This window comes from Scleropages formosus, chromosome 25 (assembly GCF_900964775.1).
Source record: "Scleropages formosus chromosome 25, fSclFor1.1, whole genome shotgun sequence".
NCBI lineage: Eukaryota > Metazoa > Chordata > Actinopteri > Osteoglossiformes > Osteoglossidae > Scleropages > Scleropages formosus.
The window spans coordinates 13,861,634-13,883,138 of NC_041830.1; the positions used below are offsets into that span (position 1 = coordinate 13,861,634).

At 47.1% G+C, this 21,505-nt stretch overlaps 1 protein-coding gene and 1 long non-coding RNA gene across 2 annotated transcripts; one reads left to right on the top strand and one right to left on the bottom strand.

Annotated features, from left to right (window-relative positions):
* The first annotated feature begins 2,091 nt into the window (after positions 1-2,091).
* LOC108921617 (MAP kinase-interacting serine/threonine-protein kinase 2-like) lies at positions 2,092-12,910 on the top strand. The gene is made up of 14 exons (XM_018731149.2): positions 2,092-2,414; positions 3,272-3,450; positions 4,187-4,277; positions 4,611-4,712; positions 4,822-4,919; positions 6,860-6,939; positions 7,705-7,778; positions 7,871-7,975; positions 8,073-8,128; positions 8,314-8,409; positions 11,717-11,911; positions 12,023-12,187; positions 12,271-12,311; positions 12,418-12,910. The coding sequence occupies exons 2-14, from the start codon at positions 3,400-3,402 to the stop codon at positions 12,686-12,688; spliced, it is 1,425 nt and encodes a 474-aa protein (XP_018586665.1). The 5' UTR covers positions 2,092-2,414; positions 3,272-3,399; the 3' UTR covers positions 12,689-12,910.
* A 5,619-nt stretch (positions 12,911-18,529) lies between these two features.
* On the bottom strand, positions 18,530-20,637 carry LOC108921621 (uncharacterized). Its single transcript, XR_001965071.1, has 3 exons — positions 20,564-20,637; positions 19,502-19,765; positions 18,530-18,901 (listed from the first exon to the last, which is right to left on the bottom strand). It is a non-coding gene; the product is annotated as an uncharacterized LOC108921621 (long non-coding RNA).
* Positions 20,638-21,505: the final 868 nt, after the last annotated feature.

Sequence of the window (21,505 nt, forward strand, 5' to 3'; positions counted from 1 at the left end):
GTACTCTAAAAAGTTCTGTATGACACTCCTGGAAACTGGTCAATTTCTCTTTAAGTGACCTTGCTGCTGTCATACTACAGAGAACTGGGTTCTCAGAAAGCTCGTAGCTGGGCACCAGTGTGCAGAAATGTCTGCCATGTGAGCTTGATATCTGAGACCTGGGTGGGGTTGAGGGCAAAGAGAGTGTAGCAGCACAGCAGTGACACACCGCTCCACTCACCTCCTGTCTGTCTTACTACTCCCACACGTGCTTTTGCCCTCAGGGGCCTTCCAGCTGGCCTTGATGCCAAGGACTACTACGCCCTGATGATACTAACAAAAGCTGAAGCTGTTTGTCTATGTTTGGAGGATGGAGACACCTGGAAACCTCCCACAAACCCTGCAAAGCATGTTTCGGCTACAGATCATCAGCCTCGCAGGATGCATTTCCTTTAGCAGGTGTACCGGTTCAACACCTTTAGCTTTTCATTCAACAATCCTCCTTAAAAACTGTTTTCATGAAACATTTAGAGGAAGGCAACCCCAGTCACGAACTTTTCCTTTTGTTTGCTTGTTTTCAATGTAAAAGTGTGCCCTTTAGTGACAAATGCCACGGGTTCGATCACTGCTCAGTCTGGGTGGAGTTCGCATGTTCTCCCCATGTCGCAGAGGTTTCCTTCCACGGTTCAAAGACATGCTGTTCCGATGGACTGGTGACTCTAAAATCACCCAAAGTGTGCGGGTATCTGTGCGAGAGACAGACAGAGAGTGTGTTTCACTGATGAATGGATGAGTGACTCACTGTAAGCAGCAGTGTAAGTCACCGTGGTAAATAAAGTGTGGGCCGGTGGCACTGCATAGCGTGCACTGGAAGTCGCTTTGGAGAAAAGCGTCTGCTAAATGGACAAATGTCACCAAGCGCCCGATGGCGCCGGCCTCTCCAAGGCTGCCTGCCTTGTTTTTCCCCGAGAAGAAATTGCATCATGTGGTCAAGTCCATCTGCCAGAAGTTGCGTAATGTTTGCTGCCGTTTTTAAGACCTCTGGTACGTGGGCCAGAGTGCAGAGCACAGAAGTCCAGAAGATGCATGCAGCCCCAAAGACAACTAAAGAAAATCCCAGAAAAAAACCACATGTACAAACCCACTTTTGTCAGGAATTCTAGGTCGGTGTGACCACAGCAATGGGATTTTTTTTGCGAACGTTTGAAGAGTGATGCAGCCTTCCTTCCGGCACCGTCATGAGGAACTTCCTTGCAGTCACTTTGGGTGAATCAGTGCATTTCGTAAACATTTATGAACGAGGCAATAGTCGCTGCTTCAAGTTGTACCTGGAAAATGTGAAATGAGCAGACAGCATTAATGCTCTTTCATCACTCATGTCTTCATTTATCCCCAGCACTTTGCATGTTTTTCAGATTCATGCCACTTTTTGTTTTTAATCCATTTAGAAGCATAACCTGAAACCTTTATTCTCTCTAAAAATACACATAATATTAACCGGTATGTGTACGTGATATTTTGTTTTTGCACACACAACAGTTATTTAAATTTTGCCTGTAAAGTCAAAACGTAACTACCAACGTTAAGGTAATTACATTTCTTTTATTGCAAAATTCACGTCGGAAAATCCCAGTCAGTTTCTATAAAACCGTTTAAAAGACTCGAGGCGGAGATCCGAAGACACGATGATGATGCAACTCTCCCGATTCTCGCGTCACTCGCTGTTGTTACTGCTACGAATATTAAAGAAAAAACAGTCCACGACGTCTCGTTGTTTTGGCACGTAAAGTGTGATTCCTCCCCCCCGAGGTATGGTGTTCTTTGCGTTCTTGTACACGCACATACCATCCGTAGGCAAAATGGTGACATTTATGACATTGTTTTCGCAGCCCTGCATCGACGCCCCTCGGCTCGCGAGCCCGCACGCGCCGCACGCCGCCCCGCGGCACGTACAGTACAGTCAGCTATTTGGGGCCTGCAAAACAACCCTCCTCCCTACGTCACGCTGGGCTGGCGCGCGCCGCCCGGCCCGGCGGAACGTGCACGAACGGCGCTGTCAAGCGGACGTATTCGATCGGTTCATTCAACTAACACCGTGACCGGACTTGTTCGTTATCGGTTCTGTCAATGCGCAGACGGACATTGTATGCGTTGGACTGGTGTTTTTGGACTGTGTTTGCCGCGTGTCGGGGGGAGGAGCCGGGTCAGCTGCAGAAAAGTGGGATGGGATACTGGCGCGAGACGAGCGGCCAGGGAGCGCCGCGAGTGCGGTGGGCGGGGACACGGCCCCGAGAGATTATATAAAGGCCGTCGGCTGCAGCTAACCGGAGTCAGAGAGAAGGGGGAGTGGGTGTCTTTGTGTGAGAACGACCGCGGCTCTCCGAGCAGTGGGTGCAGAACGGCGTTAAGGCTGGAGTTACACGGCTAGCGACGGGGTAAGAGCGCCGCCTTCACTGTGTCACCCGGGGGCCGCTGTCCTGAAGGGCTCGCAGCAGGTGGAAGCGATTCTAACCCGGCCGCCGCGGAGCCTGCCTGCCTGGTGCTCGAAGGTTCGTTCGGCGGCACGGAGCACCGCTGGACTTCGCTGTCAGAACACACTTTTTTTTTATTTTGTTTTGTTTTTTTATTTTTTTTTTAATACAGGTCTGTCGGTGGAATGTGAGTTTAAAGGATTTTTATAGCTGAAAGCGCATTTTTCTGTGAGCAGGAGTCAGTGTGACGAGTGGGATGGGGGGAGGCTGCGGTCTGGGGGGGGATCTTTATAAAAAATTGTTTTAAATAACATTTTTACTGTAAATACGATTAAATATATTTCAGCATGTCAGTTCGTGGTTGCTGAGTTTTATCATCTCAAATGTCCCAAGCGACGCGCTATAAATTAAGTTCCTGTGGCCTGAGGTGTCGTTATATGTTCACTTGTTGCTTTAGTTCATTTTTCTTAAAGGTGCTTTATTTCACCAGTTACGTGGGTGAGTATTTTTTTACCGGTCCCATTCTGAGTCAGTGGTGCTACTGCAGTGTCAGGGTGTGGGTCTTGAACCCTAGAGGATGTGGTTCTGTGTTCTTAACTGCTGTGCCCCCTGCTGTCCAGTGGACACATTTGGACTCTGTCTATAAAGAGAGATTTGGGACTGATGACTGAGCTGCGCAAGTGGGCATTAAAGTGAACACCTCCTTATCACGCCTTTTGCGTGGCATGCTTCGGGTGGATTAATAGGATGCTCGGAATGAGCCGCTCTGCGACGTGGACCGACAGCTGACCCCAAATCGTCTTCCTTTTGCTGTTTTTCAGGAGTCCCGTTTAAACATCCTACCCTGCTACTTGCCCAGGAGTTGCCGGAGGACCCTCCGCCGGGTTTCTTTCCCCGGACGGCTGACAGATCCGTTGCGAGCTCACCTTGATCGGGGAAACCCTCCAAAATGGTGCAGAATAAAATCACCGACATCACCGGATTCCACCGCTCCTTTAAGGTGATTTCTTTGATAAAATGTGGTCAGATGTGTTTGACGTAGTTTCAGGCAGTGCTGGTCAGAGGTGTTTCTATTTGACTATCTGCTTGTTCCTGAGCTATTGTGCTTGATGGTTCTCTCATATCAGAGTGCTGAACTTCAGAAGTAGGTAATAAAAGGCCTGTTTGGTATATTGTAGGACATCAGTGTCATGCCTTACCAGGGTTGCATCCGAACACACAAGGTCGTTGATACCGAAGGTGCATGGTTATTCACCGTGTCTATAGAGCTTCACTTTCATTCCGGTTGCTCATGGCTGCGTCCTGTGGGCTGGATGTCAGCGACGGGGCAATGATGTAACCCTCTGGCAGTGTATTGCTATCCTAACGGGTAATTAAGGAAATTCAGCCTGACTCATAAAATGCTAACCGAAAGGCGAGAGTTAAGATTAGCACGTTAACGGAATTTCCCTGTGGTTGACGCTGCTGAATTTGGTTTATTCCATGCTCTGCCTTCCCAGATATGTGGGATGCCATCTTGGATGTCCTTGCGTGTTTTCCACCTTTTAAAAGGAAATCCCCAAAAAAAAACAGAAGTTTGAGTTCTTCAATTTTCTGTATTTAGAAGCTCTAGAAGGATTTTGTCATGGCTTTCACATTTGGTTATGTGTGTGGGATTATTCCAGTTGGTTGCTGGTGAATGTTGGTGGTAGTGACCATGATCTAAAAGCGGTGTGTGACCATTTCTCTATGTCCAGGGTCAGAACCCATTTGAGTCCGATGACTTCACAAAAACTGGTTCCCATCTCCTCGAATCAGCCTTTAACTTTGACTGCCCTGCAAGACCTGGTGAGCAGTTTCCCTTTCCAGCAGTATAATAAGTTACCTACACAGACATCCATAAGTAATCCTTCCTTCCTGAGTGAGGGTGGGGTGTCCTCATGTTCTTGGTCAGTTGGTGCTCAGATGCAGGGCTTCAGATTTTGGCTTGATAGGTTCTGGAGGAGGTGATTAGTTGAATCCAAGTGCAAGCATTTCGTTTTGACAGGATGACCTGCTTTTCAACTTGCTGCTGCTGTTCTTAGTGCTGCTGGCTTTTTATAGTGAAGATTATCCCCTATAGAACCTTTCTGATTGGCTCTTATTTTTCCCATCTGTTTCTCATTGCCCTGTTTGGAAAAGCTATGCCAGCCAGCCAGCCTATTGACATCCCAGATGCAAAGAAGAGGAACAAGAAGAAAAAGAGGGGCAGGGCAACCGACAGCTTCTCTGGACGATTTGAAGGCAAGGCTGTGGGCGTAGTAGACGCGTTTTTGTTAGCGGTGGGGTAGCGCTGGCCTGATGAGTTTGCCTGCTTGAACTCTGGTTTTACGGGAGAATTATTTCCTTTCAGATGTGTACAGGCTGCAGGAGGAAGTTCTGGGAGAAGGAGCCTATGCCAGGGTTCAGACCTGTGTCAACCTAATCACCAACAAGGAATATGCTGTCAAGGTATGTCTGAGTTTGTGGGTCTTGTGAAGTCAGATATTTGGACTGTGTGAGTCAGTAGTACTGCTGCCTCAGCTCCTGGGCTGTGGGGTTCAAATCTGAGTTAGTCCATGTGGAATTTTCTCTGGGTGCTCTGGTTTCCTCCCACAGCCCAAAGATGTTTAAAGGTATATCGGTGGTGGTAAATGACTAGTGCATATGCGAGTGCCCTGTTATGGAATGGTCCCAGGATGTACACTGCTCACACCCTTATGCTTTGGGATAGGCTCTGGACCACTGTGACCCAGAATTGGGTAGTTATCAAAACTTTAGAGATGTCGAATGGTTTGTGTTGGTGTTAATTCCGACACTGCGAGCTCTCCGTATGGGGAGGCTGAGCACTCAGGCCACCAGAAGCGTGTGAGGATTCAATAGCTGTGCAGGTGTAGTTGGTCATGCTCATAAAGCAGGCACGTCTCCGCCGACTGCTTTTTGATACATGTTGTGACTCAGTGCTGCTAGTAGTGTTCTAAATTTGGGGTTGATACGGAGATGTTACATTTCACTGGAAAGCACCGCGGGAGCTGAAGATCATGCCAGGATATGAATTTCATCGAAGGTGTGATGTGAGATGTATTTTGTCACATGTGCCCTCAGTACATAACACCACATTAATTTTGCTGCATGCAGAGTGAACATCTGTATGAAGTTAGTGTTAAATTATAGGGCAATGTCAGATATTGAGTATCGAAGTTCGAGTATCTGAACCTTACGTCAGCATGTCGTGTTAAAATCTGGCATAACTTAGGTGGTCTGTGCTCCATGTACACACGCGTATACACACTGCAAGCTCAGCCCTCCTTTGACTTACCACATGAGGTAACCAATCAGGATCAAGGGGGAAGCACCTTCCACCCCTTTCCTCATCCAGTCGTTCATCCAAAAGCTCTACGGTAGCAGGAACAGCATGTCCTGCTGGCTTTGCCAAACCCGAAAACAAGACATAACGGCTAATGGGTGGAGCCAGCGACTGAGGGAGTTCGCATTTTAAACTCAATCTGTACGTTCAGATGGGCAGGAATTGTTTACACTGATATTGGTTACGTTTATGCTCTTGCATAATCTTTCTCTGAGGGTTTTTTCCTTTTAAGGCTTGTGTGAGTCAGACTTGACCCTGATAGATCCTTCCCACACCCTTCCACCTCCCCATGTTTTTGCAGTATAGTCAAAGTAGGCTGCAGCTGTTCCTGGAACAGCATTGTCCTTAGTATTGCACTCCAGAGAGCACTTTCTCTGCTTTTTAGGGCAGCTTTAATGTTGGACATTGTAACATTCCAAGTGTAGTGTGTAATTCATTCATTTAACAGACTTCTCCATGAGGTTCTTCTTGGTGTTCCAGCTTGCTCCCACAATTCAAAGCTGTGTTTTAGGTGGACTTTTACTCTAAATTGCTGTGTTTGAATATGTGAGTGAATGGCTGTGTGCTGTGGCAGCTGGCCTGGCCTGCTGAGTCAGGCATCTGTTCAAGCTTGGCTGAGGGCTAGCGGTGGCCCTGTGTCTGGACTAATCCTAGACGTGCATTGTACACTCGCTAGGATGCCTTTGGCGGCGGCCTTAATCTGGCTAGCGAGCAGAGTCACACCCACATCTTGGACAATGAGGCTGGGGGTGGGGCTGATGAAGCGTTTGGGACTGGTGTATAATGCAAAGCTGAAATTGACTGCTGTTTATAGAGCAGACAGTGACTTCCACATGGATCTCCTAATGTGGTCATGCTGCCAATGTTCTCCTCATGAGGGGTAAGGAGATGAATTTGATTGGTTAAAAGAAATATTAGTTTTGCCTCGTTAAACTGATCAGACCCTCTTGAGGAAAATGGACCAGTGCAGTCATGTGGCCTGTGTCACAAGCAAAATATTTTGTTTGATGGCCAATATTGAGGAACTTGGCACTTCTCATTGTAGATCATCGAGAAAAGACCAGGCCATAGCCGCAGCCGGGTTTTCAGAGAGGTGGAGATGCTGTACCAGTGCCAAGGCCACAGGTAGGACCTTTCAGACCAGAGGACATCAAGATTTGTATTAATCCACCTATCAGACACTTCACTCCATAGTGATTACAACTTGGAGTAGACTAAAGTGAATTTCAGTGAAGAGGATCAGACACATTATGCTGAAGCAGTTTGCTAATTTTTGGCTTTACATGTTAGACAAGTAGCTACCTATAGAATTGAGGTTTTAAATCGGGTCCAAAAGATCCGTTTGGAGACCCTCCTTGAATGGTAGGACATCAATGCTGTGATGTAGTGTGATCAGGTCCCATCAGTATTATGGTGCTGATCCTTTGATGGTTCTAGGCAGTAACCGGAGTGCTGAGCTTGATACAGGCAGCTACAGGAAATCTGTGGTGGGCTACGCCTTGAATGCTTCAGTACATCCCTGCAGAAGTGACTTTGCCTGTGACATTTATTTTACATGATTGGGTTTATATTGTAGCACCAAACTTTTGATCAGTTTCTGCAGTTAGGGCTTCACTCGCACAACTGAAGCTGTCTGTACAGTGAGGGTTTTAGTGACACCAGGAAGAATGTTGGGTTCCCTGCTTCTAAAGAAAGCCTGGGGTGATACCTGTGGCTCAATTTGTGTTGGGGACCATGTGACTGAAGGGCCACATGTAGAATGCAGCACACTGTTCTTGAAATGCTCATCCATGCAATACCTTGTGCCTTAACATCACTCTGGTAATCTAAATGCCAGTGCAGATCTGCTTTGCAGCAATGTGCTGATTTACTGCTCTTCCTATCTTTCAGAAATATCTTGGAACTTGTGGAGTTCTTTGAGGAGGAAGATAAGTTCTATCTGGTGTTTGAGAAGCTGAGGGGAGGTGTGTTCTCATTACACTGCCTTAAGTCATTTGAAGGAAACTGCTGTCAGTTGCCTTACCAGTCGTGCCTCCCTCCCCCGTGTCTCCTAAAGGCTCTGTATTGGCCCACATCCACAAGAGACGGCACTTCAATGAGCAGGAAGCCAGCATTGTGGTACAGGACATTGCCAGTGCGCTCAACTTCCTGCACAACAAAGGTAGGGGGGAGGGAGTGTCTGTCTGCTCTGTGGCTTGCTGACTGCCAGGAATCCAGACCTGCATTCACACTCCCACATCATACTGCTTGTCCCACAGGAATGGCTCACAGAGACCTCAAGCCAGAGAACATCCTTTGTGAGCATAGTGACAAGGTGAGCTGCATCCCTTTCCTGTTTCCTATATGGATGGATTTGAAAATTTAAAACTCTACAGCTGAAGTGTAGATTGCAGAAAAAAGCTCAATTAGATTTCTAGTAGATATAAAGCACCTGATTGGTAGATATTGGTGCAGTTGGGTTAGTTGTGCTGACTAGTTCTGCTGTTTGGTTCTTGGCAGATTTCACCAGTCAAGATCTGTGATTTTGATCTGGGCAGTGGGATCAAGCTGAACAGCGACAGCTCTCCTATCTCCACACCTGAGCTCCTCACACCGGTGAGTGTGCTGGTGTGGCCCTCAGCTTGGCGCTGGCTGCAGTTCAGTTCCTGACAGCCAGCAATTCCAGATTCAGCTCATGACTCTGGTATATACCATCATGGGGGGAGGGTGTGAAAGTCAAAAGCAAAATTAATCCATCAGAGTTCTCCAAAAGACAGCTGGTCAAAGTTGGCTGCTATGTTGCTGTTTCTTCTCAGCTTAGACCTTTTACCCAACGAGAGCACTTCAGCCCTGTCTCCTTGGACTGGCAGCAGTGGTGCGATTCTCTCAGCTTGTTGACTTTTGGGAACATTTGGGGGGAGGCCAGAAGTTAAAATCATTGGGCACAAGGTCTCACTTCATAAATTGAAGTTACTCAACATTTTAAAGTACAAGCTGTGCAGCTTTGGCATCTTTTAACCAGTTCATGGTGTTAATGGGAGATCTAATCTGCTTTCTCACACAGGAGTGTTGAGTTAATATTGGACAGATGGGAGCAGATGGACTGAACAGGGGATGTAGGGTGTAGAAAAGGAGGAATTTGGAGGAAAACATTTACTAAGGGGTAGGGGTTAGAGTTCTACAGTGTAACAACTTTTCACTGTGTTGGGGCTTAATAGTCTAGGGTGGTGTCCTTGTTTAGTCTGAGGAGTGAAAGGTGGGGGAGGGATTGGATGGCAGTCGGGGTTTTGGGGGCATTTGTGTTCTGCTTGGCAACAGATGGAGGGTTTTGTTTTGTGTGGAATATCTGAACACTGCACCCCCCCACAATGCAATGAGTATCTTACTTGGTTTTGGGGTTCCCCTCTCCCCCCCTTCTTTGGCCTAAATCCTCATGTTAAGTCTCTAATGTTCTGTTGATCTTGAGAGCCTTTGGGGTGGAACAAACTTATCAGCCAGACAAGGCAGATTGCAGTTTTAAATCTCCTGGAGGAGAAAACAGAGGCTGAAGATAATTTCATCAGAACAGTGATGCTAGCAGCCTTGTAGCCCCTCCTAACAAGCTTGCACGGCTGTTAAAATGCCTTCGCCCCAACAGGTCCTTTTTTGATATGAAAGGCCACCCAGCCTCTGAGCGGTTGCCATTGGCTGAAACTGCTGCTCTTGTCTTGCCACGCTCCTTGCTTAAGTGGGCTTATCTTCCTTTTACCAGAGGCACCTCCCCCACCTAGCAACTGCCTGCTGATAGGCTGATGCAGCAGCGGATGTCTTTGTGGGGGGGAGGGGCGTGGTCTGTAGGGAAGCGGTTTGCTGGGCTGTCACCCTTGTGGTGTTTTTCCGTCGTGCAGTCATGGGACCGATATTAGAGCTTTGGAGGTTAATGCATGTCTGCTGTCATTTTAAAATAAATGGACAACTGTCAAGTGTTGGAGTGAGAAACGTGCAGTCATGCTAGGTTATCCTCCAAGAATGTCCAACGGCTCCACCCCTCCAAGTCTGAGCGATGACAGTTGGGGCGGGGTCAGAGGATCGGGTTCGCAGAAATGCTGCTTTCCGAGAAACTGGTGAGAGCCAAGCAGGGAATGGGGGGTGGGGCAAGAGGTGCTGTGAGGTCATGGCACACGTGGTCTGGCTGGTGTTTCAGTCACATGAGTCATTGTGGCCTGACCAGGCAGGGGAAACCCTAGGTTGGGTTTACCAACAAACCCTTGCCCCCTGCAGGAAGTGTTTGACTGATGCAACACACTGCTATGCTTTCAGCAGCTCGGGACCTTGGCAGTCCTCTGACACATCTGTTCAGGAATGCCATAGTTTTTTTTTTTTATTAATTTAGCCAAACTGTCTTCACAATGGTTGGGTTGTACACAAACTTTACTAGCAATTTATGCATTTATGGAGTATGTGTAATATGTAAATTACTGTTTATATATGTAATTTGACTATGCAGGATAAATATCTTTCTGAAGGGTGCTACAGCAGGAGTGGGGATTCAAACCCAGGTCTTTCAGTTGCAAGGTGTCACTTTACACTTTAAAATAACCACTCTGCCACTAGCTGGTATTTATACAATTGCTGTTATGATGACCTGATTGTTGCTGTGGAAAAAATTTCAGTCTATAACCTGGAAGTAATTTTTATTAGGCTTTGGGCCCTGGGAAATTAAGCTGAATTGCTTTAAATGATCATAGTTTCATATAGTTACTGTGTGACCTGCAGTGTTCACACATACCTCTTCAGTTGTACATAGTTGATTTTTGACCACCAGGTTTTTCATGTGCTGGTGTGTGTTTTGACTGTAGCTTGTGTGTGACTAGACATGGAGTGCAGATATTGCTCATCCCTTGAGCATATAACACAACTGAAGCTCTTAGCTTGGCATTCTTTTTCAGTAAAGACTACAGTTTCTCAAAGGGAGGGATCTTCTCTGGATGAGGTTCATTAATAGCTTAAGTTTACTTATTTTCTCCAGATTTTATTTCTGCCAGGTAAATAAAAACTTGGTGCTTTTGTGTTGCTTTAGCATTTTGAGGTGCTGGCCTGATGTTTGCTGGTAACTCTTAATTCTTTTCAGCTTTGAAATACTAAAGCTGATTCTCTTATGTAATAAATTTGCAGGACCTGATTCTCTGGAGCCCCTCACTGGCGGTCAGATGTTTTCCAGACTCGGTGCTTGGCCCACTTTCCCCTCTGCTCTGTTATATTTAGTTGTCAGCTCTGCCGAAGTGGCTGGCCGCTGACGCAGGTTGTTTCTGAACTGGATTTGGCTGGCCTGCTTAATTCTGTAACAATGTGGGAGTACGTGCAGCGGCTGAGCGAGCAGTGAGGGTGGGGGAGGGGGGTGGCAGCTGGCAGCTAGCTGGGTCCGGTTGCTCCAGTCTGTGTCTGACTCAAACACCAGTGGCGCTTGCATGCATTATTTGCCTTATCCAGTTTTTGCTGCCACCCCATGACAGCGAGGACCTTACATGGCCTGTCGCTGCTTGCCCCAGGATGGGCCTTGTGATTCACACCCTTGTGCTTACACAGCGAGCCAGACTGACTCTGGTGGGGCCCTCTGACAGTGTGTGACTGAGCTCAACAAGGGGCTTCAGTCTGAAAAGAATAGACCAGGAACCCAGTGAGCAGAGCAACGGAACTGCACTGTAGACACTGTCTACAAGCCTCATTTTCCCTACACTGCCTGCCTGCCCCCAAATACATCTTGCACTGTAGAGATTCTTCAGGTTGAATGCTTAGGTTAGGGTGTAGCAAGTGGTCTAATGGTTAGACCTGGGTTCAAGTCCCCTGTTCCTGCTGCAGATGTTTTAAGTAGCTTAGTGTACAAACAAGATTGTAAATTAGTTCATGGTTTGTATGAATAAATGATGGCTTCTAACCTGTCCAGTGTGGCTCTGCGGAGTACATGGCTCCTGAGGTGGTGGAGGCCTTCAACGAGGAGGCCAGCATCTATGACAAGCGCTGCGATCTGTGGAGCCTGGGGGTCATCCTCTATATCATGCTCAGCGGGTACCCGCCATTTGTGGGCCATTGCGGCAGCAACTGCGGCTGGGAGTGGGGCGAGCCGTGCCACGCCTGTCAGGTAAACACTGCTGATCACCTGACGGCAGTAGCCTGAGCAGATTCTTCCCAAGGTAGCAACTTCTCCTTTGCTTTCACAGTGAAATGCAAAATGTCTCTTGCACTTGTGCAGAACATGCTGTTCGAGAGCATCCAGGAGGGAAAGTACGAGTTTCCCGAGAAGGACTGGGCCCACATCTCTGACGGTGCCAAAGATCTAATCTCCAAGTTGCTGGTGCGGGATGCCAAGAACCGTCTGAGTGCCGCCCAGGTTCTTGAACATCCGTGGGTGCAGGGGGTGAGTTCTTCCGTCCGCTCAGCACGAGCACAGTGCCCGAGGCTCTGATTTGCACTCATTTTTTTTTTTCTTCCCCCCTTCAGTGTGCATCAAACAGCTTGCCGACCTCAAACTTGATCCAGAGGTGAGTTTCACTCCTTACACAGCAGTGTCCCTGCAGGGTGGGTGGTCGGTCCTGCAGAGGTGGACAGTTTCCTGATTCAGCCTCTCTCCTTGCACTCCCCCCCCAGGAACAGTAGTGCCAAGGACTTGACGCGGTTTGCTGGCAAAGCCGTAGCAGTGAACCGGCACCTGGCTGAGCAGGAGGAAAATGACAAGCAGCAGCAGAATGCCCCAGTGGTGATCACTGCTGGCTCTTGTTCTGTGCGCCTCTCACCCCCCTCCAACTCCAAACTGGCCAAGCGGCGGCAGAGGAGCAGCCTGCTGAAGGGGCAGCCAGTCTCTGCTTCAGAGCTCCATCAGCACTTGGCCCCCTTGGTGGTTGTGGGGGACTGTGCCTGAAGCCACATCTCGTCCATGTCTCTGCTCCCTTGGCCAAATGGATGGAAGCTGTATGGCCCCCTCTAAAGCCCCACCCACTACCCCCCAGGCACCTGGACTTGCCTCCTTTTACTACAGCACTTAAAGCACATCAGCTCTGTTCTGCATTGGGGAGAACAATTCAAGTTCAGACCACAGGTTTTCGGATTTGGTGAATGGGGGTTAGTGGGAGGCTTTTTTTTTTTTTTTTAAAATGAATGCTGTCAAAAGCAAAAAAAAGCTCAAGCAAACTGATGCACACACCAAAGGACTACCTATTATGCTGCTTCCATGTACTACAACTGGATCCACTGTGAAATTATTTTTTTGGGATAAAGAAATCTTGCAAACATAAGGAACATGTTCTCTTGCTTTCGTGTTCAGCACATGGACATCCCTGTCAGCATATGCACATGTGCAGTTTCTGGGATTTTCTTAGCCGTCGAGTTCAAGGAGGGAATTTGGGTGCCTGCATTGGAGTGCCTGGCACGATCTCAACATCATCACACATGCACACAGCTGCTGGGACCTTTAATATGTCACTCCCCCTTCCATGTAACATTTTGATTCGTACAGAGTGATTGACAAACTTGCTTCAGTTGGATGTGGTGGAGGTGATAGAGGATCCAGAGAGGTGGTTGGACACAAGTCCATTGGCCTTCCCTTCCACACTGCCTTTGCAGCACCTGGAAGGGCTGGATGTGATGACTGGTTATCAGAAGATCCCAGTAGCTGAAACGGCCGCTCGGCTTTCTATACTGGAATACACAGAAGCCTTTTGAACACAAGACTCCAGGAGAATCTGCGTTGGGTACGACAACCCAGTCCGACTGAAGGGAAACGGGTCGATTGACAGCCTGGCAGCTTGTGGGTTTTTGAGCCTTTCAGGCTAGACTCGACTCGTTTCCATGTTCGAGTGCTTAGAATGCAGTCGCATGCATCAACTCCACTAAGTTACAACATGAGCCTCGTGCAGTCAGAAGCAGTGATCTTTGCTTTAATCCAGTCTTAAACATAATTTAACATTTGTGTTTTACAGTAAGGTTGGGCTCGCCTCACATGAATGGGTCAATCATGACAGGTGGCGGCACAGCTGCATTTTGGGAGTTTTCCTTTGTGCTGATGCATGCCTAAAATTGCCACAGGATGTTGTTGGGTCATGTCCGATCTGTGCTTTTGTGTAGCCCTGGCTAAGCCTGCAAATGACGGCGCAGTTACTGTCACCTTATTCTAGCCAAAATGTAGGGAATGAAACGTGCTGCACGATTCTGACAATGGGGAGGGGGGGGGGGACACTCACATTTTAGCGACTGTGACATTTCAGTCCTCTAAACCTGCCCCAAAACTCCTGAACACATGCATTTTCTACGAGACCGGTTAAATTTAAAACCAGATATTTGGGCTGCCAGCAGATGGGTCTTAGCAGCGTTCTTATGGAAAGTATCTGCATCGTCATGTTTTGAGGCTCTTTGGGAAGACTCAACACTCAGGAACGAGGAGGGAAAAGCATTCCAAACAAACTCGAGTAAATGTAGCTGTCTATGAAACGTCTCAATGTTTACATGTGTTATATCTGTGGGTAACTCCAAATACAGTTAGAACTGTGCCACACTGCTGTTTTAATGCTGTTAATGTTTTTAAATCTGTTTAAAAGCTGTCGCTTTGGAACGGCCAGTTGTCATTTGTTTTAAATCTTCATGCTCTCAACCTGTATGCGGCAGTGATTGAGGCAGCAAGTGGGTATAGATCTGTTTCAGAAATGGAAATATATTCAGCAAGTGTAGAGAAGGGAAACACTGGCTTTTAACTTATTTTATCTAAAGGTACAAGCAGTTGGCAGGTTGTAACTTTGAATTTAATTTCACTTACAGGCTGTGAGTGGAGATTGTCTAGGATGTCCTGTCCTTCAATATGTACAAGATTCATGGCTGACTGCAAATCTAGCAAATGGAATTAAGTAGGGTTGCCCAAATATAATTTTAATCACTTTACATGTCACCAGCATTTTGTTCTGTACAGTACTTAAGGAAGCAAAACAAATTGCCATTGTGGTCTTTGTATTGAACAGGTCCTATCGTGGTGGTACTAGGAGACAATTGTGAACTTTTTTCTACAGATGCAGCTTTTGTGGGTTGTTTGTCTTACAGTAAGACTTGAATTGAATTGTTTCCTTATTTTGCTTTTGGAAATGCTTCCGCCTCAGAGGTGGTGCAGAAGCAACATGTTTAAGGGTGTCCTTGATTTTAAAAGGGACCCTTTTCCGGTATCAGTATTTTACTCCCCTGTTTGCAGACTCTGGAAAAATGTCAATGTCAGCTTCTATACCACCTGGGTGTAAGAATCTGCAGATGCTGTATTGAGACTCAAATTTTAGTCCAGTGCATTATTGTAAATTATTGGAATGGGGGAGGGGTGGCTTACCATGTGTAATATTTCAAAGCTTGTTAATTGAGAATTAAATGTATGATGGAAGCTGTCTGAAGGGTTAGGGTCTTTCTTCCTTGAAAGTAGACAAATTCAGGAAACCTTCCCCTTACCCCTTAAGTGGTCAGTTAACTCTGATACAGTGCAGACAAGGTCAGTTAATGTGAAGTGACACTTTCCCAGCTCATCTGAAGGTTCTCCCCTCTTCTGGATAACATCAGTAGTACCTGTCCCCCTTCCAAGGGGATTCTAGGGGTTGGGAATTTGGAGAAACATAATACAACTTTAAAGGCAAAAAGCACTTTACCAGGTAACTGGCAGATCAAAGAACTTCTGAAGACCCTTTTTTGTTTTGACAATTTTGTATTGTATTTTTTGAATTTTAATAAAAAATGCTTTGAACATGTCATTCTGTTATTCCGCACCACATGCAGCGTGGAGACTTCCGGTGACATCCCATCACCTCCTTCCTTGCTCATACGGTAAATGTGGTTCCCAATTTGTGGATGTACAGGTCTGATCACCCCTGTAGCAAGTGCTTGTCCCTCACGTGGTTAACGCTCTGTGCCCCTTGGCCCCCTCGAGTGTTTGATTTGGCCAGGGGCTTATCTCGGCGGCACGGTTTGATCTCCCCGGGCCCCATTATCGCTCCTCGCACATCAAGCCCCGTGATGTGACTTGACCAGTGTATCCGTGTGCAAACCAGTTAGTTGCTCTGGGAGACTTTAAATTAAAGTGAGTGCATGGCATCCAACGCCTCATTTGTACTAATGGCTCAGACTACTGCCAAACTGATCCACTACTTCCCCATTTAGCTGGTGTGTTCTCACGCTAACACCCCCCACTGTTATGGCCTAAATTGGAAGAGGCCAAAGTGTGAACGTGACAGGAAACAGACTTGTTGCTGCAAGACTGATGCAACCTGCTGTAAGGGCTGTGTTCCCACTGCCCTGCCCTCCCCTGGGGGTATTAGGTAGGGGATAGCATTCATTTCTGCTGTGTCTGAAAGCCTGGGGATGGAAAAGACTGGAATATACCAGGGTGTTTACACATTAGTCAGACCAAATACTGTATGTCTCTAGTAAAATGTCACATTTTGTACTGCCACAACACAGAGGGCTGGGAACTGATCTCTAAGGAAAAGAAAATCTAGAGGTGGAATCTAATGCTGATCAATTTGAGGAGAGATAGGAGAAATCAGTGTTGAAACAAAACCACTATCTTAGGGGCAGTGGCTGATCACTCCAATCGATGTTGTCCACGAAATATGTTGCTCCTTGCGGGGTCGGGGGTGCATTAGAAAACGATGCATTTGAAACTGAAATTGAAAGTTTTAGGTGAGATCACCCTTAACCTCCTTCCCAGGATAGTCATTTGAGCGCTACGCTGAGCCACGTGTGAAAATGACCAACACGCGCCCTCTGCTGGTGGAAGACCGGCATTGCTACAGGGCGTATAAGGTCTGTGCAAGGAAAACCTTCAGTCCACACGCTTAGAATAAAAAAAAATGAGCGACCCACAGAATTACTACATTTAATAATTAAGACCCGTTTAACACAATTCAATTGTCCCAATATAGAAAGCACGACTCTGTAGAACACCTCATGTTTAAACTCACATTGTTGTCTTAGGGTCGCTTCCTGGTTCGTGACTACCAGAAAACAGGAAGGAACGCAACACTGAACGCTGATTGGTCTCGCCGCAAGCGAATGTGGCCAATGAACTCAATGAAAGAAGTCAGCGGGTATTTTTATTGGCTCACCGTAACACTGTCAGTGACTATAGCTGAGGAAATTCACGGGCGACGTTGTGGTTCGCGGTAACATTGACTGGATTCGGTTCAAGAAGAACATTAAAAAATTACATAGAAAAATAACGAAACGATGGGCGCAGGTGTTGGAGGCAAGTAGTAGCGTGGTAGTTTAGCGCTGCTGCCTTAGACCCAAAGATCACATGTTCGAATTCCCCCCTCCGCCCTAAACTCTTACAGCAAAATTACCCATCTGTGTAAATGAGGAAATAATAGTAGCTACCATAACATTGTCCGTTAAATGAGTAAAGGTAAAACATATCGATGTCCAAAACTCCACAGCAAAAATGCGTACTGACCGCATTTGAACCCACACGGCGTAACGTCGGAGTTGACAATGAGTGAGAGGAAAAACAAAGGTTACCGTGGAAAGATTCGAGGAGACCTTGCACATGCATCAGTCAGTAACTGGGATTTAATAGGAGACGACATTATTATATTCGTGTCCAAAGTTTACCTAGCTCGGCACACCTGTGTGTCATAAAAACAGCTTCCTCTAGGGGGCAGCATAGTCCTGCAAACCCTTGTCATAAACACCTCTTCCTCTAGGGGGCAGTATAGTCCTGCTAACCTTAACCCTCACCTTACCCTTCACCTTGACCCATGGATTTACTGCAGATAAACCCTCATCTCAGACTGGTGGACTGGTGAAGGTGCATCTAAAGACAAATTTTTCAGAAAGAAGCACTGCACAGAAGCCCACTTCTCTGGGTCCACGCTGACTGAAGGAATGCAGCTGTAAGAAGGGTGACTTCCAACAGGGGACAGTATGTTACCTCTGAGAACCGTACTGCACGGTAGTTCTGTATCCCTCACTCAGTAAGAGAAGTGATCCGTGACATCATGGCACGGATAAGAGTGTCCAGATTTGCCCTCACCAGGGCCTCTGATTGTCTCACATTTACCCTGTTTCCCCTGCGGAAGAATGCGAGCACGTCACGGCTGTGGTCCGTTACAGTTCTCTAAAACCTTCATTCCTCTCATACCTTGGTATCAGTGCCTCTATTAATGCTTTATGCTTGTATAAAATAAAATGCACATTATGCTGTATTACATGTCAAAGCTGAAATAATATCAACAATTTCCAGCACCTTAAATAGACCCATGGAAATAAAGTCCTATTATTAACACACTGGGAAATATTCATTATTCAGCCTCATTGCCGTTGTTAAATTGAAACGCTCTGCATCCTCGCTGTCAGTTGTTGCTGCTTTACAAGTGATAGTTGAGCATTCTGCATTTATCTCCGCGTATGATTTGCGAGTGTTCGCCGATCCCTGTCAGCATGCACATTTGTGTTTTTTATCTTCATCTGCACAGCACTTGACACTTTGCCTCTGCATCAGCTTCTCTTTCTTTAGTGCATTACAGACAGTTTGCACAAATAAATTTCTGCTTTATTCTGTGTCGAGCTCCTGTGTTCACCTCCCCGCCCTTTTACGTGCAAACCTGTCGCATCTGAATTTAGACCAGCCAGGTATCTGAATCTAAACCTTCATTCGAAATCTTCATGCACGCACGTTTTCTTGCAAGCATCCTGCCTTTATTATTTTTCAAATCGCAATTCACAACAGATGTCATAGCTCTCACTCGTCCTTCACTTAAAGGAACAACGTTTTTGCGGGAAAATTTGCAGCTATATGCAAGATTTAATAACTGAAGGTAAAAGCAGCACATGCAGGGGGGGTCTACAGTGGAAGCGATGCATCGGAACCAATTCAAAAAGTGACTGACATACAAAGATATGCCGTGAGACAATGATGCACCGTGTGTGTTCCTGGGTGTTTGCGTGTCAGTGTGCTTGGAGTGATGCTGTGAGCAAGAGCCCTTTTTAGATCACGACCTCGGCTCTCCTAATTTACAGAATAGTGTAAGCAAATTAAAAACAAGAAAGAGAAGAAAAAACCCCCCTTTTGCCAACAGGTAGTACACGACGATGGAGGTCTGGGGCCGCTCGGTACCTGAGAAGAGAGGAGAACAACAAAGGGCCGAGGTTGAAACACGAGCACCGTCACGCAGTGCGAAATGGACACATTCCGGGGCTGCGCTGCAGCTTAGATCATCATCCAGACACTCGTAACACAGAAAAATACTCAAACGGAAAAGGACGTACCTGAGATCACTTGCGCAACATCAAATTGCACAACATTCCTCTTATGCTTATATTCATCTAGCAGATGCTTTTCTCCAAAGCGACTTACAATGTTAAGCTACTTACAGTTATTTACCCATTTACACAGCTGGGTAATTTTACTGGAGCAATTCAGCATAAGTACCTTGCTCAAGGGTTCTACAGCTGGAGGTGGGATTCGAACACGCGACCTTCGGAGCTCTAACCGCTACGCTACCGGCTGTCCCACATTTTGACATTCCCCAGGTTTTACCGTTCTCTCGTCATGATGCTATGGGTAAAACATATGAGATGTGGGCACTTTGTAAGAAAATACCAGTCACTGTTTGCCCACTTTACCTGTAATGTGACTTTTCTTGAAAAGATTTAAACTTCTACTCTCTCAGGAGCTATATTTTTAGGTAAAGGGCAAACGCACATGGTCACTCACCAAGAACTTTGACTTTCACCGTCTTGCTCCTTTGGAGGGGAGTCCAGGTGTTGATGGAAGCACAGCAGTGGTAGTCGCCACCGTGTTGAGCGGTCACAGGTGACAGAAGGAGCGTTCCGTTACTGCTAAGGGTTCGATTGTCCTCACAGCCTCCATGGGCCCAGAAGAGAGAGAAGTTCAGGGGTGAGGAGGCAACGCAGCTCAGGGATGCGGTCCCACCGTCACACACCTCAACCAACACGTTGGACACGGTGACAACCAGGTCTGGGGGACGAAACGAGACGGATCCAAAAAAAAAAAACAGAATCTGTTAGCAAAGCTGACTAAGAATGATATTGCTGCTAATGAGTGACAGACATTTATTTTAATAACGGTTAATCGCTGCTTCCGTGGCTCAGAAGATCAGAGTTTATTGTGATTCTCCATAGCACGAATTCAGCGATGGGGCACCGCAATCTGTCAGCCTACCGCATGGTCGGTCTCATTAAAATCGTCATCACACATCAGCGGTTCGAAGATCCTGTCCGCTGTTTTGGCCGCTTCAGAAATGATGGATTTGCATACAGCACGGGCTTGTGTGTGAGGACAATTTGGCTTCAGATAAGAGGCGTTTGGCGCATTAAGGGCAGGCGTTAGACTGCATATGATCCGTTCCTGAGAGCGGGACGTGAGGAGGTGGCACGGTGGCACAGCGAGTAGCGCTGCTGTCTCACAGCGCCTGGGTGGTGTGAGAGGACGTGGCGTTTGCATGTTCTCCCCGTGGGGTGCTCTGGTTTCCTCCCACGGTCCAAAGACATGCTGTTCAGGTTCCCCCATAGTGTGTGAGTGACAGAGAGAGAGTGCGTGTTCCACTGATGTATGGGTGAGTGACCCGGTGTAAGTAGTGTATCTAGCAGTGTAAGTCACCGCAGTGAATAAGGTGTGTGGGCTGGTAACACTACATAGAGTTCATTGGAAGTTGCTTTGGAGAAAGTGTCTGCTAAATAAATAAATGTAAATGTGAGAAGATTGGCAGCTCGGGAGGATGACTGCGAGTATTAGGTGAGCGTCTTCACAGCTTACCCACCACCGTGATGAACACGTTGTTACTGCTGGCCACCCCGGAGTTTGCGCTGCAGTGATAGACTCCGTTGTCCTTCATTGCTGCTTCTCTCACATTCAGGGGGAACGTGCAGTTACCCGATGAGCAGTTATCTGTGCTGTTCCTTTGCGACACCACCGTGTTGTTGTGCAGCCACTGGAGCTTAAGTGACGGCTTCAGGCAGAAGACACTGCAGGTCAGCGTGAAGTTCTGCCCTTTTCCCACGTACCATTCACGCCGCTGCATTTTGATGTGGGTATCGCAGGTGCCTGTGCGGACCCATGCAGACAGGGCAGGTTAACAAAAAGTAACAGTCCTGGAAAGCGGCAATATTCGCCAATTAATCAAAAGCTTAGAAAAATTCACACACACACACAGTCTGAAGTCCTAAGTGGGGTTGCAGCAAGCTGGAGCCTAGCCCAGCAACACAGGGCGCAAGGCTGGAGGGGGCACACCCAGGATGGGACACCAGTCCATCGCAAGGCACCCGAAGAGGTTTCAAACCCCAGACCCAGCAAAAAGCAGGACCCGGCCGAACCCGCTGCGCCACCGCACCCCCTCCCTTTAGAGAAATTATTACCTCTAGTTAACCCAAGAGATTTGTCAGTTTCACGCGACCAGTAACTCCGGGGCAAAATAGGTAGAACTGTCTTCTGTTCGGCGAGGCCGCACTTTCGCAGTAAATTGCCCGATTAATACACTTACCCCCTTTCTAACTGAATTTCTGAACGACTGTCTGGATTAAAATGTAACGTGCAGGTTTGAAACAGCCAACGAGTCATATAGAATAAGGGACTCGACGGATCAATTGCGTTAATTATCGAGTACGCGGATACGTACCTATGCGTCGAACCAAGGCCCATGTCGTTATCATCCGTAACAGAAAACCCAGGTGTTTAACCATCCTGTCAGGAAACTCAACC

Bases quoted from the DNA above. Each gene is read 5' to 3' on its own strand.
- LOC108921617 (XM_018731149.2), top strand. From the start codon at position 3,400: ATGGTGCAGAATAAAATCACCGACATCACCGGATTCCACCGCTCCTTT. The intron at 3,451-4,186 runs GTGATTTCTTTG...CTCTATGTCCAG, and splicing joins GATTCCACCGCTCCTTTAAG to GGTCAGAACCCATTTGAGTC. The intron at 7,976-8,072 runs GTAGGGGGGAGG...CTTGTCCCACAG, and splicing joins CAACTTCCTGCACAACAAAG to GAATGGCTCACAGAGACCTC.